This window comes from Schistocerca cancellata, chromosome 10 (genome assembly GCF_023864275.1).
Source record: "Schistocerca cancellata isolate TAMUIC-IGC-003103 chromosome 10, iqSchCanc2.1, whole genome shotgun sequence".
Taxonomy (NCBI): Eukaryota; Metazoa; Arthropoda; class Insecta; order Orthoptera; family Acrididae; genus Schistocerca; species Schistocerca cancellata.
Window position 1 is genome coordinate 39,228,296 of NC_064635.1, and position 17,950 is coordinate 39,246,245.

The 17,950-nt window shown below is 45.9% G+C and overlaps 1 protein-coding gene across 1 annotated transcript in view; it reads left to right on the top strand.

Moving 5' to 3' along the window:
• The first annotated feature begins 1,052 nt into the window (after positions 1-1,052).
• Positions 1,053-17,950, top strand: part of LOC126106681 (uncharacterized) — a 73,588-nt gene continuing 56,690 nt past the window's right edge. Inside the window, exons 1-3 of the mRNA XM_049913048.1 lie at positions 1,053-1,236; positions 5,600-5,864; positions 15,731-15,906. Coding sequence (XP_049769005.1) covers positions 1,077-1,236; positions 5,600-5,864; positions 15,731-15,906 — 601 coding nt within the window. The 5' untranslated portion in view covers positions 1,053-1,076. The remainder of the gene's footprint in view (positions 1,237-5,599; positions 5,865-15,730; positions 15,907-17,950) is intronic.

Consider the following 17,950-nt stretch of genomic DNA (forward strand, 5'->3'; position numbering starts at 1 on the left):
GCACCTGCACATTCCGCAATTAACACTAGGCTGACCCTTGACAGGATGTTCGACGGGCGTTTCATAGGACGTGGAGGACGCATAAATTGGGCAGCCCATTCTCGTGATCTTACACCTCTGGACTTCTTTCTGTGGGGTACGTTAAAGGAGAATGTGTACAGTGACGTGCTTACAACCCCAGAGGATATGAAACAACGTATTGTGGCAGCCTGCGGCGACATTACACCAGGTGTACTGCGGCGTGTACGACATTCATTACGCCAGAGATTGCAATTGTGTGCAGCAAATGATGGCCACCACATTGAACATCTATTGGCCTGACATGTCGATACACACTCTATTCCACTCCGTAATTGAAAACGGAAACCACGTGTGTACGTGTACCTCACCCCTCATGGTAATGTACATGTGCGTCAGTGAAAAAGACCAATAAAAAGGTGTTAGCATGTGGACGTAATGTGCTGTTCCAGTCTCTTCTGTACCCAAGGTCCATCACCGTTCCCTTTGGATCACTACGTAATTCGGTACTCTCCGATACACACGATCGAACAGCGGATGAGTGGTACTCAAGCGTCAACTTTAGGTTACAATATCTCCGGATGTAATTAACATTTTACAATGCAACAAACGGCACTGATTACGTATTTGTTTATATGTTCAGATGTGCTAACAAAACTAACGGGGTTCCATTTAGAAAAACGTAGGTTTGTGTTAAAAAACATACTTCCGTGCATTTTTTTAATGGTTTGTATTAACCAATTACACTAGCCCCTCTCCTCACGCTCGGTCTGTGGAATCGATTCGTCAGTATTTGATGTGGTTTACGAAATATATCCAGCGATAACGTTAGTTGACTCACCCTGCATATCGGGAAGTGAGGACTTACGTGAGGAGCCGCACGGACCAAAATGGAGACTGCGGCTTTCCTTGACGGAAGAACAGCTTCTGGGTACGGTCACGAGTGCCAAACATTCCGTCGCTTCCTGCAAGCTGAAGTCCGCTCTTCGTTCTGCCACAGCTTGCTTGTGTCTCACAACTGAGCCGCAGTTCTGTCGACGCGTAATGGCTGAGTAGTGATGCGCCTGTCGGGTCAGATGTGTGTGCTGTTGCTGGTGCTGCAAGCTTCGGCAGACAGCACTTTGGTCCTCCAGTGTTTCTGCCACCATCCCGAACTCCTGAGCGACCGCGGCATTATCACTACGGAAGCGGACTCTGACGTCAGGAGTTACTGTGACGGTAAGTACCCTTTGTTTCTGCAGGTGCCGTGTTCCTACTCTAGACAACTCTCTGCACTTTTCTTTTTCGGGGGCATCTTCCCTCTGACTGATTTGACGCGTTACGTACAACTTCTTCGGAGCTTACTACGCACCAATTGCGCAATGCGTGTGATTTATTTAACACATGTATCGGGACTACGTTATCGCTTTATGAAGTACTAAGGGTGATTTTTTCCACCGTGTACAAACTCTAGGGACTGATCGACGAAAGATGAAACGTCCCCTTAGAACATTTATACACGACTGTGCTTAAACTGACACACAATATTTTTTTAGCGCAACGCAAACTGACTTTCAGAAATCCCTACAAGGGAACTCCGCCATCTCTCTCCCCACATCCACCACTGCTGGCGGCTCACCTCCAACTGCACAACGCTACGCGCTGTTCACATCCAGCTGCCGCTGCCCCAACACTACAATGGCAGACAACAATGCAAACTAGCCACAGACTGCACACAGCACAGCCAGTGATTTTCATATAGAGCGCTACGTAACGTTGCCAATAAGAAAACATAAACAGCCTACTTACATAAAGAAAACATAAACAGCCTACTTACATAGCCCCCATGCTCCCCACAAAAAATTTTACAAATTGTTTTGGCCAGTGGCCAATAATGATTTGATAAAATTTTTCATAATAACAATAACAAAGATATCAAATGCACACACTTATTAATACAATGGTGGTCAAAAGCTACTGGATAACAGCATTGCTGGTTCTAAGGACAATTCCAAAAACTTTGTGAGTGCACAAGTGGTGGTTATGGACTTGCTATATTAACTGCAAGACTCTTCAATGGTCATAGTGCACCCGCACAGTCACAACAGATGGCTGCTGGCCATCTCTACAAGGACTACAGTGGGTCTGCATCTCTGATGACCCACCAATACCATTATCTCTACAAGGACTACAGTGGGTCTGCACCTCTGGTGGCCCACCAATACCACAATCTCTACCAGGACTACAGTGGGCCCGTCCACAATTTCTACAAGGACTGCAGTGGGTCTGCACCTCTGGTGGCCCACCAATACCATACTCTCTACCAGGACTACAATGGGTCTGCTCTGTGATGACCTACCTACCAATCTTCTTCAAAACGTCGAATGACTCTGCTGTGGGTTTGCTCTGTTGTGGCCCATTACCTGTCAGCATGTCAAGAGTCAGCACTGTCTTTCAGTTGGAAGGACAACACTACTTCTTCAAGACTGCATGGAAATCCACTACTTCCCTGTGCATTGTCTTTTACTGCTCAGACTTAAGGTAAATACAGTGTTTGTTCTCAAAAAGATATATATATATATATATATATATATATATATATATATATATATATATATATATATATTGTGTGTCAGTTTAAGCACAGTCGTGTAGAAATGTTCTAAGGGGACGTTTCAAAGAATACGAACCAAAAATGGTTTACTGGAGTTATGTCCGGAAATGCATGGTTCCCGTGCTAGAGACCATTTATTTAATTATACTTTGTTCCAGAGTCTGCTGTCTAAAACGCGCTCTACCACGCAACCACAGTTGCTGTATGCGTGCTTTCCTCCTAGGTGGTGGTACTGCTCCTCATGCATCATGCCCTAGCGCCCTATCCTGCCATAGTCATTGGTAATGTTGTGTCCGATTCACTTCTCTTGTTGACTCACCTTGTGGTGGATGTGATACAGCATTCTACACAATGGGTCCGTATTCGAATAGAGAGCTTGCCGACATGGTGTTTTTGCTTACGGAAAGGCACATGGCAAGGGGTGGCTGGCAGCAAAGCTGTGTAGGAAGGCGTATCCCCGCCTACAACCACCACAGCATTCAATGTTTGCAACAGTGTTTCGCCATTTGTTTGAGACAAGGTCGTTTGAAAAAGCAGGAAATCATGAGGAACGTACCCGAAATGTTCGGACACCAGACTTAGAGGAAAATGTGATTAAGGGGCTCCGGAACGCCCTATACTTGCAATGTTAAAATAACGCTTATAAATTACATCTTTCCTCACAAAGTATTTGAGGTAGGAAGTTGAACTTTTTACAGATTATTTATTGGAATATGGGCTACAACTTAACACAGGGATTTTACAAAATTATAGTTCAGTTATTAAAGATGATTTTTTTTTCAATTGTAATGAAAATTCACAAATTTTTTTTGCAATTTTTTATTTATATATTCAAAAATATACAGTTTATTGGAAAAAGGCTGTGTTAAATTATGCAGAAGGTACTGTGTAACATTTACTAAAAGTTTGAAACACATATGTTCGGAAGATCCTTAGAAAACATGTAATTAGTATGAGAAAATAAAAGTTTTGGGAATCGAGCGACAAAGATTGGATTAACTTTTTAGTGCATTCCAGGTCCATAGGATGGATTATCTTCATCCTCTGTAAACTCCTCCTCCAGCTTCCTCTTGTTCCTCCTCCTGTTTACTCTTGCTTATATTTCTAGACTCTTTACAGCCCTGTCTGCAGCCCGAAGGCGTTCCTTGTCTAAAGCAAGCATCGCTCGTACCATGTTAGAATGTTATTATTGACAGTAATAATACATACCTTTGGCTTTCCAACATTTCTCCTTTTCTTAAAAGCCTTCAGAGGATTTCTAATAACTTTACTTTTACTCATTATTATACTTCAACAAAACAGAGACTCAAGAAACAGAATTAATTACGAATATTTTCGAGATAACGACAGAGTAAATAAACATGAAACAATCGACAATCACACCAGCGATATATATTGAACCATCACAGGTTAGCCACAACACATACTTTATCTCACATCACTAAAATGTACCTGATGAACACGGACGTTAATAATAACACCATTTGAAAGCAGTTTAACAGCGCCACATTGGGTCACGCCCATGTAGAACACATTTCAAAAAAAATTTAAAAATAGTTGTAGTCTTCGGAATTGAATAAATTATATATCTATTAAAAGGTAATAGTCTGCAGATTCAGAAAACGCAAAAAAGTAAAAATTGAACTTTTCATGATTTTGAGCCTTTCCGGAGCCCCTTAAGAGTTTGGAAGGCGACCGCCGTTTCAGTGCTAGGCAGTTGGCGCGCTATTACGAGGTGAACCAGACGACCGTGTGGAACATTCTCCATGACAATTGTTAATACCGTCATCACTCACAGCGTGTGCAGGGCTTACTAGCGACAGACGTTCCACATCGAGCGTAGTTTTGTCACTGGTTTCTTCACCAGGCAACCACGATTCAGGGATTTGTATCATCCATCCTATTCAAAGATGAGGTCACCTTTACGTCGAGTGGTATCTTCAACTTTCGTAACGGTCACCTTTGGGGTAGCATGCAGAACCACTGCGGTATGGTGACACGAACCATCAGCATCGGTACAGCCGGCATGTGTGGGGAGGGATAATTGGTGTAAGTATTTTGGGGCCAGTCTTCCTTACACGTCACCTAACAGGCCGGAACTATCGGCGTTTCCTGTGGGTGACTTTCCCTCCCCTGCTGGGAGAAGTTCCATTGATTGTTCAAAGCGTTTTGTGGCTGCTACATGATGGTGCTCCAACCCACATCGCCGTAAACGTCCGGACGCATCTCAAGTGTGCCTTCCCTGGTCGATGGATCGGACGAGGTAGTCCACTTGCATGGCCTGGTCGTTCATCAGATCTCAACCTGTGCGATTTCTGGTTATGGGGCCATATCCAAAGTACATTTCAGATGAATTACGACCCGTGGCTCTACCCTTCATTCGATCCCTGCGAAACACTACATTTCAGCAGGATAGTGCACGACCGCGTGTTGCAGCTCCTGTACGGGCCTTTCTGGATACAGAAAATGATCGACTGCTGCCCTGGCCAGCACATTCTCCAGATCTCTCACCAACTGAAAACGTCTGGTCAATTGTCGCCGAGCAACTGGCACAATACGCCAGTCACTACTCTTGATTAACTGTGGTATCGTGTTGAAGCTGCATGGGCAGCTGTACCTGTACACGCCATCCAGGCTCTGTTTGACTCAATTCCCAGGCGCATCAAGGCCGTTATTAGGGCCAGAGGTGGTTGTTCTGGGTACTGATTTCTCAGGATCTATGCACCCAAATTGCGTGAAAGTGTAATCACATGTCAGTTCTAGTATAACATATTTGTCCAATGAATAACCGTTTATCATCTGCATTTCTTGTTGGTGTAGCAATCTTAATGGCCAGTAGTATATTAGTATGACGTACCCTCGACCACATAGACATAGTTCTTCGTTGGTGTTCATCTGCTTGCCAAAAAACAAACTTGCGCAGAAAATCGTGTCACCCTCTCGCACAGAAATCGCCCACGGGACTTTCAGTGGCACTCTTGTTTCTAGCTGCTGCCGGCATGATCATCAGCTTGAATCGCAACACGACATGTGATGACGTCATGCGCAACAGAACTTTCAGCACCACTGCCGGAGAGCTGGTGAGAAGAATCGTGCAGAAAGTCATCAGGAAGCCTCGGAAGGACGCATCGGTCCCAGGTCGTGACGTCTGTCATGCTCTGCTATCGAAAATGAAACCTGTTTCCAAACCTAAAGTCAGAACGTTGCTGTGCGAATCTGCGACTACCGAACAAATAGTCCCCTTCGTCCACTGGTAAGTGTTTGTGCAATTCTTTAAAAACAAATCATTGTTTATTTATTACTTTTAGATTACCTGTTGTTGTGGTCTTCAGTCCTAAGACTTTTACCACTACTCTCTAGGCTAATATATTTATTTAATGCTTAATTATCCTGATCAGATTAGGGCCTTAAGGCACCCTCTTACATATGACCAGGAACAACACATACCAAAGACTTCACAAAAACAGTTTACAGTAATGATAGACATAATATTAATAACGATAGTAGTAATAGTTGACACTATCAGTAATAATTATCAATAATAATGATAATGATAGTGATAATAATAATAACAGTGAATGCCATAAGGAATAATTTAGGTTATTTTAGTACATTTGAGTCCATGATTAGATTTATCACGAGTGAAAAGAGTATAGATGGAGAAGATTGAAATGACAGTGAAAATAGGAAACAATAAAATACAAATACAGAACACTGCTAACAAAAGGGGAAGAGGGGGTGGGAGTTGTGGGGTAGAGAGAATTTGTGAGAATAAGTTGCCCATCTGAGTATGCGATAAGAAGCTGTTGTGATAGAAGGTGGACTATTAGCTGTCTTTTGAAGGGGGAAGGTATTTGGTTTCTCTGATATTTTGTGGAAGATGGTTTCAGGGTCGGGTTCATGATACAGAGAATGATTTAGAGAATATGGTAGTGTTATGCGCTGATACATAGAGGATTTTATTGTGTTGAGAGCGGGTGATTCTGCTCTGCTGTTCAGATGGTAGCGTAAAAGTTGTCGATAAATAAGAGGGAGTGCAGTGATTGACAAGATGATAGAGCAAGCATAGGGTGTGATAGTCTCTGCGCTTATCGGAACATAGCCAAGATAATTGTTTGTAGGCAGGAGTGATATGGTCGAGAAAGAGAATGTGACAAATGTATCGTGCACAAGCGTTCATCGCCAGTTGCAGCGTTAGTTTTCGTATGAAAGTCCTTGGAGAACAGCATCACCATAGTCGAGTATAGTGAGTATAAGTGACTCTATAAGCTTCTTTTTAATTCGAGAGGAATCAATTTCTTATACACTCCTGGAAATTGAAATAAGAACACCGTGAATTCATTGTCCCAGGAAGGGGAAACTTTATTGACACATTCCTGGGGTCAGATACATCACATGATCACACTGACAGAACCACAGCACAATGTCGGCACTAGTACAGTGTATATCCACCTTTCGCAGCAATGCAGGCTGCTATTCTCCCATGGAGACGATCGTAGAGATGCTGGATGTAGTCCTGTGGAACGGCTTGCCATGCCATTTCCACCTGGCGCCTCAATTGGACCAGCGTTCGTGCTGGACGTGCAGACCGCGTGAGACGACGCTTCATCCAGTCCCAAACATGCTCAATGGGGGGACAGATCCGGAGATCTTGCTGGCCAGGGTAGTTGACTTACACCTTCTAGAGCACGTTGGGTGGCACGGGATACATGCGGACGTGCATTGTCCTGTTGGAACAGCAAGTTCCCTTGCCGGTCTAGGAATGGTAGAACGATGGGTTCGATGACGGTTTGGATGTACCGTGCACTATTCAGTGTCCCCTCGACGATCACCAGTGGTGTACGGCCAGTGTAGGAGATCGCTCCCCACACCATGATGCCGGGTGTTGGCCCTGTGTGCCTCGGTCGTATGCAGTCCTGATTGTGGCGCTCACCTGCACGGCGCCAAACACGCATACGACCATCATTGGCACCAAGGCAGAAGCGACTCTCATCGCTGAAGACGACACGTCTCCATTCGTCCCTCCATTCACGCCTGTCGCGACACCACTGGAGGCGGGCTGCACGATGTTGGGGCGTGAGCGGAAGACGGCCTAACGGTGTGCGGGACCGTAGCCCAGCTTCATGGAGACGGTTGCGAATGGTCCTCGCCGATACCCCAGGAGCAACAGTGTCCCTAATTTGCTGGGAAGTGGCGGTGCGGTCCCCTACGGCACTGCGTAGGATCCTACGGTCTTGGCGTGCATCCGTGCGTCGCTGCGGTCCGGTCCCAGGTCGACGGGCACGTGCACCTTCCGCCGACCACTGGCGACAACATCGTTGTACTGTGGAGATTTCACGCCCCACGTGTTGAGCAATTCGGCGGTACGTCCACCCGGCCTCCCGCATGCCCACTATACGCCCTCGCCCAAAGTCCGTCAACTGCACATACGGTTCACGTCCACGCTGTCGCGGCATGCTACCAGTGTTAAAGACTGCGATGGAGCTCCGTATGCCACGGCAAACTGGCTGACACTGACGGCGGCGGTGCACAAATGCTGCGCAGCTAGCGCCATTCGACGGCCAACACCGCGGTTCCTGGTGTGTCCGCCGTGCCGTGCGTGTGATCATTGCTTGTACAGCCCTCTCGCAGTGTCCGGAGCAAGTATGGTGGGTCTGACACACCGGTGTCAATGTGTTCTTTTTTCCATTTCCAGGAGTGTATTTCTCTAGAGAGTGAAGTGACTCTGGCACCTTCTCATAGACTGCAATTGCGTATTCACTCCAGTCTAGGGGAGATGGTCCAGAATTATTCCCAAGTTTTTTGCAGAAGAAGAAAAGCTTATTTCTCTGCCGTTTAGGATTAATGGTGGTAGAGGTTTCTGTATTGAAAGGTAGTCTTTTATGAGCGACTAATATTGCTTGTGTTTTAGATGGGTTAAGTTTCAAACCTAATTGCAGAGCCCAGAGCAAGTAATATATGGTATGCAAGTCTCTCCATCTCAGTGAAACTGCGACAAGATTCCACTGAACTTACTTAGCATAGTCAAGCCTTGATCAATCTCTGCAATTATTATTGTTTAAACCTTTGCCCCGCACCTAGCCATTACACAGTGTCATATTACTGTTTCTAAGACTCATTTTTTAGAGGTCTGTGCACCCTAGGCCTCTAGCTTCGGCTCTAGAGATAGCGTCTTTGACTAATAATCAAAAATTCTGTGTCTCGGGTTCGAACTGAGCCAATGCTTAAACTTTTAATTAAATTCATCAGCAATGATGCCCGAAGAGTTCCTGTATATCGAGTCACCTTCGCACTACCAACGGTCTTGTCAAGAAGGCTGTAGGAGCGGACAGAATTTCAGGACAACTTCTTGGCCTCGGGTGAGAACATGTCCCTAAAAGGCGGAAGAATTAGCGACAATCAATGGCATGATGATGTAGAAGGCATCCAAGACAGACAGGAAATGTGGTCTGTGATTGAAAGGAGTCATTGCTAACTCTCCACTGGCAAAAGATTCTGGACTAATCACCCGTCTGGATTTCTGGCAGGGGATTAAAAAGGGGAAATGACTCTGAAGAAAACATCGAAAAACCAACAAAAAAGACGTTCTACAATCGGGGCGTCGAACGTCAAAAATTTGAACGTGCTAGGGAAGCTAGAAAATCCGCAAGGGGAAGTGCTAAGGCTCAATCTAAATGTAGAGGGAATCAGTGAAGTGAGGTGGAAAGAATATGAGAATTTCTGGTCAGATGGTCAGACAAATGTTGGATAATATCAACAGCTGTAGGAGGAGGAGATTAGTGTTTAACGTCCCGTCGACAACGAGGTCATTAGAGACGGAGCATAAGCTCGGATTAGGGAAGGATGGGGAAGGAAATCGGCCGTGCCCTTTGAAAGGAACCATCCCGGCATTTGCGTGAAATGATCTAGGGAAATCACGGAAAACCTAAATCTGGATGGCCGGAGGCGGGATTGAACCGTCGTACTCCCGAATGCGAGTCCAGTGTGCTAACCACTGCGCCACCTCGCTCGGTCAACAGCTGTAGAAAATGTTTTAACGGGAGTAGAATTCGTTATGAATAGGAAGGTGGGGCAGAGAGTGAGTTACTGTGAACAGTTCAGTGATAGGTTTGTCCTCATCACAGTCGCCAGCACACCGACGACAACAACAATAATACAGAGATATATGCCAGGACCACAAGCAGAAGATCATGAGAGAGAGGAGAAAGTAGATGAAGACATTTAACGGGTAATGTACGTGAAAGGAGATGATGTTCAAATAGTCGTGGGGCACTGGAGCAGTGTTGTAGGAGAAGGAAGAATTTGGGGCTGGTAGTAGAAGTAAGAGAGGAGAAAGACTAAATCAGTTCTGCAGTAAATTTCAGCTTGTACGGTCGCAGGTTCGAATCCTGCCTCGGGCATGGATGTGTGTGGTGTCCTTAGGTTAGTTAGGTTTAAGTAGTTCTAAGTCTAGGGGACTGATGACCTTAGATGTTAAGTCCCATAGCGCTCAGAGCCATTTGAACCATTTTGGCAAATGGTGGATCAGTCACAAGGCCTACTGCTAACTTCTCGATGTTAACTGCCTTGCAAGGTATCGCTAATGTATGACACCACAGTAACACATCTGCTGAATTTAGTCAGCTGCACTAAGGCACTTATTGCACATGCTGCAGAGGGTGTGTTTAAAAGCTGGCCTCAGAATGGTGGGGCTGTCAGATCGATTACTGCCAACTTCTCAGTGTGAACTATCTGGTGGGCTATCGAAAGCGCATGAAAACACGAGTAACATATCTGTTGGACTAAGTTGGCTACATGGTGGCACTAGCTGTGGTACGAAGGATGTGTCTCAGAGCTGGCTGTGGCTTGGTTGGGCAGTCATGAGTCACTGGCAACGTCTGCATGTGGAATTACTGGTATGGTGTTGATAGTGGTGAGGTCTGTTAGATTAAGTCGGCTTTGGTGCTAGCGCCACATGCTGCAGAGAGTGTGACTCAGAGCTGGGCATGGAATGGCGGGGAAGTCGCATCAGTAACTGGCATCCTCCCTAAGTGGGCTACCTAACATGGTATCGATAGTGTACGAAACCACAGTAACATATCTATTGGATTATGTCAGTTGCATGGTGACACTAGCTGTGTGTGCTGCACAAGGTATATCTTGGAGCTGGCCATGGATTAGCTGGGTAGTCACACGAGTTACTGCCAACTTCTCTATGTAGACTGCCGGGTGTGGTATCAATCGTTTATGACACCACAGTAACAAATTTGTTGGAAATCAGTTTCGTTGTGATGCTAGTTGCCCATGTCTGGGAGCTGGCTATAGGTTGGCAGCCCAGTCCCATAAGCTATGATGAACGTCTTGATGTTGATAGCCTGCCGTGGTACCAGTAGCTTACGACACACTGTACCACTAGCTATACTTTTTCTTTTACTTTTTTCTTTTAATTGTAAAGATCATCAGCTACTTAGTACCAGCAAGCAGTCGAGTTGACATGGTCCATTAGTTTTCTTTGTGTCCTTGCATTACACACATTAAAATATCGTGCTACCCTTTATTAGACAATTCGTGTTTTAAAATATGTAATGGGTTAATTCAGTAACAAGACTAATACAGTAGTGTTTGGTACACATTTGAGAAAGTTGTAAAACCAGTGTTCTTAGTTACATCAATGATCCAAAACGTTATGGCCACATACCACCATGAAATTGAATGCCACCTAGTGGCGCGATAAGGGAAATGTGGGGGCGTGCTGGAAGGCAATGCCTTCCAAATTTTTATGTGAAAGCTCTTAAAGCTTTTCAAATAAAACCAACGTTTCTGACATTATGCCTCATGTCTTCATATTTATTTCCCTACATAGTTACCGTGGCGATGATCACATTTCTCCCGATGAGATACCAGTTTGTTGATACCATCACTGCGGAAGCTGTTGACGGAGCCATAACTTCCATCGCTCCATCACTGTCATACTGAAGTCTTCGAAGATGTTTCTTAAGATTCGAAAACACGTCAGTGGCTCGAAGACTTCTAAATACGAGGGCAGTTCAATAAGTAATGCAACACATTTTTTTTCTGAAACAGGGGTTGTTTTATTCAGCATTGAAATACACCAGGTTATTCCCCAATCTTTTAGCTACACAACACTATTTTTCAACGTAATCTCCATTCAATGCTACGGCCTTACGCCACCTTGAAATGAGGGCCTGTATGCCTGCACGGTACCATTCCACTGGTCGATGTCGGAGCCAACGTCGTACTCCCATCAATAACTTCTTCATCATCCGCGTAGTGCCTCCCACGGATTGCGTCCTTCGTTGGGCCAAACATATGGAAATCCGACGGTGCGAGATCGGGGCTGTAGGGTGCATGAGGAAGAACAGTCCACTGAAGTTTTGTGAGCTCCTCTCGGGTGCGAAGACTTGTGCGAGGTCTTGTGTTGTCATGAAGAAGGAGAAGTTCGTTCAGATTTTTGTGCCTACGAACACGCTGAAGTCGTTCCTTCAATTTCTGAAGAGTAGCACAATACAGTTCAGAGTTGATCGTTTGACCATGGGGAAGGACATCGAACAGAATAACCCCTTCAGCGTCCCAGAAGACTGTAACCATGACTTTACCGGCTGAGGGTATGGCTTTAAACTTTTTCTCGGTAGGGGAGTGGGTGTGGCGCCACTCCATTGATTGCCGTTTTGTTTCAGGTTCGAAGTGATGAACCCATGTTTCATCGCCTGTAACAATCTTTGACAAGAAATTGTCACCCTCTGCCACATGACGAGCAAGCAATTCCGCACAGATGGTTCTCCTTTGCTCTTTATGGTGTTCGGTTAGACAACGAGGGACCCAGCGGGAACAAACCTTTGAATATCCCAACTGGTGAACAATTGTGACAGCACTACCAACTGAGATGTCAAGTTGAGCACTGATTGTTTGATGGTGATCCGTCGATCATCTCGAACGAGTGTGTTCGCACGCTCCGCCATTGCAGGAGTCACAGTTGTGCACGGCCGGCCCGCACGCGGGAGATCAGACAGTCTCGCTTGACCTTGCGGCGATGATGACACACGCTTTGCCCAACGACTCACCGTGCTTTTGTCCACTGCCAGATCACCGTAGACATTCTGCAAGCGCCTACGAATATCTGAGATGCCCTGGTTTTCCGCCAAAAGAAACTCGATCACTGCCCGTTGTTTGCAACGCACATCCGTTACAGACGCCATTTTAACAGCTCCGTACAGCGCTGCCACCTGTCGGAAGTCAATGAAACTATACGAGACGAAGCGGGAATGTTTTAAAATATTCCACAAGAAATTTCCGGTTTTTTCAACCAAAATTGGCCGAGAAAAAAAAATGTGTTGCATTACTTATTGAACTGCCCTCGTAATAAAACACGTTGTCCTCGACGGTGAGTTATCGTCAGGAGTCTCTGTGTACATAAATGATATGGTGGACTGGATGAGCAGCAATCTGCGACAGTTTTCTGATAACGATGTGGTGCACGGAAAAGTGTAAGCTTCGAGTGACTCTAGAAGGATGCAAGATGACCTAGACGGAACTTCTAGCTGTTTGGAATGGATGACAGCTTCTTCTAAATACACTCCTGGAAATGGAAAAAAGAACACATTGACACCGGTGTGTCAGACCCACCATACTTGCTCCGGACACTGCGAGAGGGCTGTACAAGCAATGATCACACGCACGGCACAGCGGATACACCAGGAACCGCGGTGTTGGCCGTCGAATGGCGCTAGCTGCGCAGCATTTGTGCACCGCCGCCGTCAGTGTCAGCCAGTTTGCCGTGGCATACGGAGCTCCATCGCAGTCTTTAACACTGGTAGCATGCCGCGACAGCGTGGACGTGAACCGTATGTGCAGTTGACGGACTTTGAGCGAGGGCGTATAGTGGGCATGCGGGAGGCCGGGTGGACGTACCGCCGAATTGCTCAACACGTGGGGCGTGAGGTCTCCACAGTACATCGATGTTGTCGCCAGTGGCCGGCGGAAGGTGCACGTGCCCGTCGACCTGGGACCGGACCGCAGCGACGCACGGATGCACGCCAAGACCGTAGCATCCTATGCAGTGCCGTAGGGGACCGCACCGCCACTTCCCAGCAAATTAGGGACACTGTTGCTCCTGGGGTATCGGCGAGGACCATTCGCAACCGTCTCCATGAAGCTGGGCTACGGTCCCGCACACCGTTAGGCCGTCTTCCGCTCACGCCCCAACATCGTGCAGCCCGCCTCCAGTGGTGTCGCGACAGGTGTGAATGGAGGGACGAATGGAGACGTGTCGTCTTTAGCGATGAGAGTCGCTTCTGCCTTGGTGCCAATGATGGTCGTATGCGTGTTTGGCGCCGTGCAGGTGAGCTCCACAATCAGGACTGCATACGACCGAGGCACACAGGGCCAACACCCGGCATCATGGTGTGGGGAGCGATCTCCTACACTGGCCGTACACCACTGGTGATTGTCGAGGGGACACTGAATAGTGCACGGTACATCCAAACCGTCATCGAACCCATCGTTCTACCATTCCTAGACTGGCAAGGGAACTTGCTGTTCCAACAGGACAATGCACGTCCGCATGTATCCCGTGCCACCCAACGTGCTCTAGAAGGTGTAAGTCAACTACCCTGGCCAGCAAGATCTCCGGATCTGTCCCCCATTGAGCATATTTGGGACTGGATGAAGCGTCGTCTCACGCGGTCTGCACGTCCAGCACGAACGCTGGTCCAACTGAGGCGCCAGGTGGAAATGGCATGGCAAGCCGTTCCACAGGACTACCTCCAGCATCTCTACGATCGTCTCCATGGGAGAATAGCAGCCTGCATTGCTGCGAAAGGTGGATATACACTGTACTAGTGCCGACATTGTGCATGCTCTGTTGCCTGTGTCTATGTGCCTGTGGTTCTGTCAGTGTGATCATGTGATGTATCTGACCCCAGGAATGTGTCAATAAAGTTTCCCCTTCCTGGGACAATGAATTCACGGTGTTCTTATTTCAATTTCCAGGAGTGTATGAAAAAAAAGTGCGTTGTTGTAAATGAGCACGAAAAACTTTCTCATAATGCTCGACTACAGAATTAGTAATGTGCTGCGTGACATAGTTGTCTTGATGACACATCTAGGCGTAACGTTATTCCGTATGCTCGGACCCCCGTTAAGACTCTGTAATTGGACATCGTGCCAAACGCTTTTCGGAAATCTAGGAATACAGAACCCGTCTGTTGCTCTCCATCCAGTGTTCGCAGGATATCAAACGAGAAGGATATCAAACGAGAAAAGGGCAAGCTGAGTTTCGCATGGGCGGTGCTATTTAAAATTTGCCCTGATTTGGGTGGAGAAGATATTCGAACTCAATGTACTCAAGAATTTTGCAGTGAACCATTGGTAAGGATGTTGGTCAGCAATTTTAGGGATCCGTTGTTTTATCTTTCCCATATGTAGGAGTCAACTGAGCTTTTTTCCAGCCGCGTGGGACATCGCATTGGGCGTAATATTCGCGGTAAATGGAAACTAAGTACGGAACCAATAGCGTAGAGTACTCTCTGGAAAACCGAAATGGGATTCCATCCATCTCGCTAGCTTTTAGTGGTGTGAATATTCTTCATGTGTTCTTTCAATTGTATATAGAGACCTGAAGATGGTCGGTGCATTGAAACTTATTGTTAAAAAAAAAAATACCAGCAACACTTTGCGTCAAATCACGACGTTTTTCAAGTGTTGAAACTTGTTTATGCCAGCAGAAATTGAGTCACATTTATTTTCCTGTTAGAACAGTGTCTTATTTATGAATATATTGCTACAGGTTGTGTGTTAAAACCAGCAACATATTAGAGGTGTTGGCATTTGCTATTGTACGTTGATGCTTTTCTAAAGGCATTAATAATGTCTGTAATAAATTTTATTGTTCCTGATGTGATTTTTAAGTTCTGTCCTCGCACTCCTGGAGACTAAATCGTAGTACAAATTTTAAAATGATTGCCACATTTTCAGCTAACTTTCTCTCATTGCTCGTTAGCCTCTGCTTACAGGGGCTGGCATAGATATCAGTAGTTCGCCAAGTCCTTTCTCACCCAAGCCACTTTTGACTAGAATGCTAGTAGCGTCATGCTAGGAAATATTTTCTTTTTTGTTTTTAAGGACAAACAAGACAGAATGGGACGAGCAGGACCTTAAAAATGATGACCGAAGAAATTGTCTTGTCGAGCGAGTGCTGGATATCAACAGCCGCATTTCAGAAGCCATTACAAACAACGTTATGTGTTACTATCTGAACAAGGCGGAATTCGACCAGGGCGAAAGTACGATTGCCGCTGGTGAGTATATTCCTACATGATAAAACTTTCTAAGTGTGTGAACTGGTGGCTTATTGTTTACCTAACCAAAGCTGTTCTGAAGCCAATGTTTCCTCTGGGCATCAGGGTGCCTCACTAGGCATGATGCGTGGGAGCCGGCACGTGCGTGCATTCCTTCAAATTCTGAACTGACTTGCCCAGCCATTTAAAATGGAAATTTTCGGTTCGGCATGGACTCAGAACCACAGTCCAACACGGCATTTTCTTATTTAGAAATAATGGCCAGATGAGTACGAAGTGACAATAAACACGAAAAATCATCGGACAGAGCAGAACTGACGTACATATGGATGTGTAAACTGACACTTATACTTTTGACACACTTGTGGTTTTTTGTCCTATCATTGAGGTTCTTCCCTTCCTTTCATTCCTTCCTTCCCCTTCACCATTGTGTTCCATGTCGGAGTGGCATTCTCCAAAATAAAATATGTATATTCTACTCCTGTGGGGTTCCTAAAGCTGTTCCTATCTTCCTGTGGTTCCTCTTGCATTTCTAATTCTTTTCATGGCCTCTGTACACTATCTAACCAAGCAGTCTTCGATATTCTCCCTCTCTTTCTTCCCTACGTTTTCGCTGGCTAACTGCCATCTGTCAGTTGCATTACATGTCCAAACCAGTTAATCTGACATTCTTGTATTCTATCTGCGATGCTTTCTATAGTGTGGATCACTTCCCTGCAGTTGTATTTCTTATGTCGCCACTCCGAGGCATCCTACATTATTTTCTGAGGTAGTTCATTTCTACAACTCTCAGTCTGTTTCTGTGTTTATCCACTCACCTCCCAGTACTCGCATCTGTAAGTTGTTATTTGCCCTGCAGTACTTATACGATCTTCTTGAGTTTCAGTTTATCCTGTAAGACCATAACAAAGAGTTTAGCTTATGGATTGCTGTTTAGCCGTGGACTACCTGTTGCTGTATTTCCCAATTACTTGTTCCATCTTCCGATAGGATGCTGCCCAAATACTTAAATATTTCACGTGCCTTGAAGTGCTAGCCACGCATTATTACGCTTCTACATTTTCTCCACTGTACAGGTATGCTGTCATTTGAAAATTTAGACTGCAAATTCGAAGGAGAAATAGATAAAGAACAGAGTTGTTCAAGTTAGATTACTTTGAACAGAAGATAACTTCAGAGTTCTAGAATGAAATTTTCATTCTACAGCGGAGTGTGTGCTGATATGAAACTTCCTGGTAGATTAAAACTCTGAGCTGGACCGAGACTCGAACTCCGGACCTTTGCCTTTCGCGGGCAAGTGCTCTACCAACTGAGCTACCCAAGCACGACTCACGCTCCGTCATCAAAACTTTGGTTCCGCCAGTATCTCGTCTCCTACCTTCCAAACTTCACAGAAACTCTCCTGCGAACCTTGCAGAACTAGCACTCCTGGAAGAAAGGATATTGTGGAGAGATGGCTTAGCCACAGCCTGGGGGATGTTTCTAGAATGAAATTTTCACTCTACAGCGGAGAGTGCGCTGATATGAAACTTCCTGGCAGATTAAAACTGTGGGCCGGACCGAGACTCGAACTCGGGACCTTTGTGCTCTACCAACTGAGCTACCCAAGCACGACTCCACGCCCCGTCCTCACAACTTTAGTTCCGCCAGTACCTTGTCCCCTACCTTCCAAATTTCAGGCTGTGGCTAAGCCATGTCTCCGCAATATCCTTTCTTCCAGGAGCGCTAGTTCTGCAAGGTTCGCAGGAGAGCTTCTGTGAAGTTTGGAAGGTAGGAGACGAGGTACTGGCGGAATTAAAGTTGTGAGGACGAGGAGTGAGTCGTGATTGGGTAGCTCAGTTAGTAGAGCACTTGTCCGCGAAAGGCAGAGGTCCCGAGTTCGAGACTCGGTCCGGCCCACAGTTTTAATCTGCAGGTAGTTTCATATCAGCGCACTCTCCGCTGTAGAGTGGAAATTTGATTCTAGAAACATCCTCCAGGCTGTGGCTAAACCATGTCTCCACAAAATTTTTTCTTACAGGAGTGCTAGCTCTGCAAGGTTCGC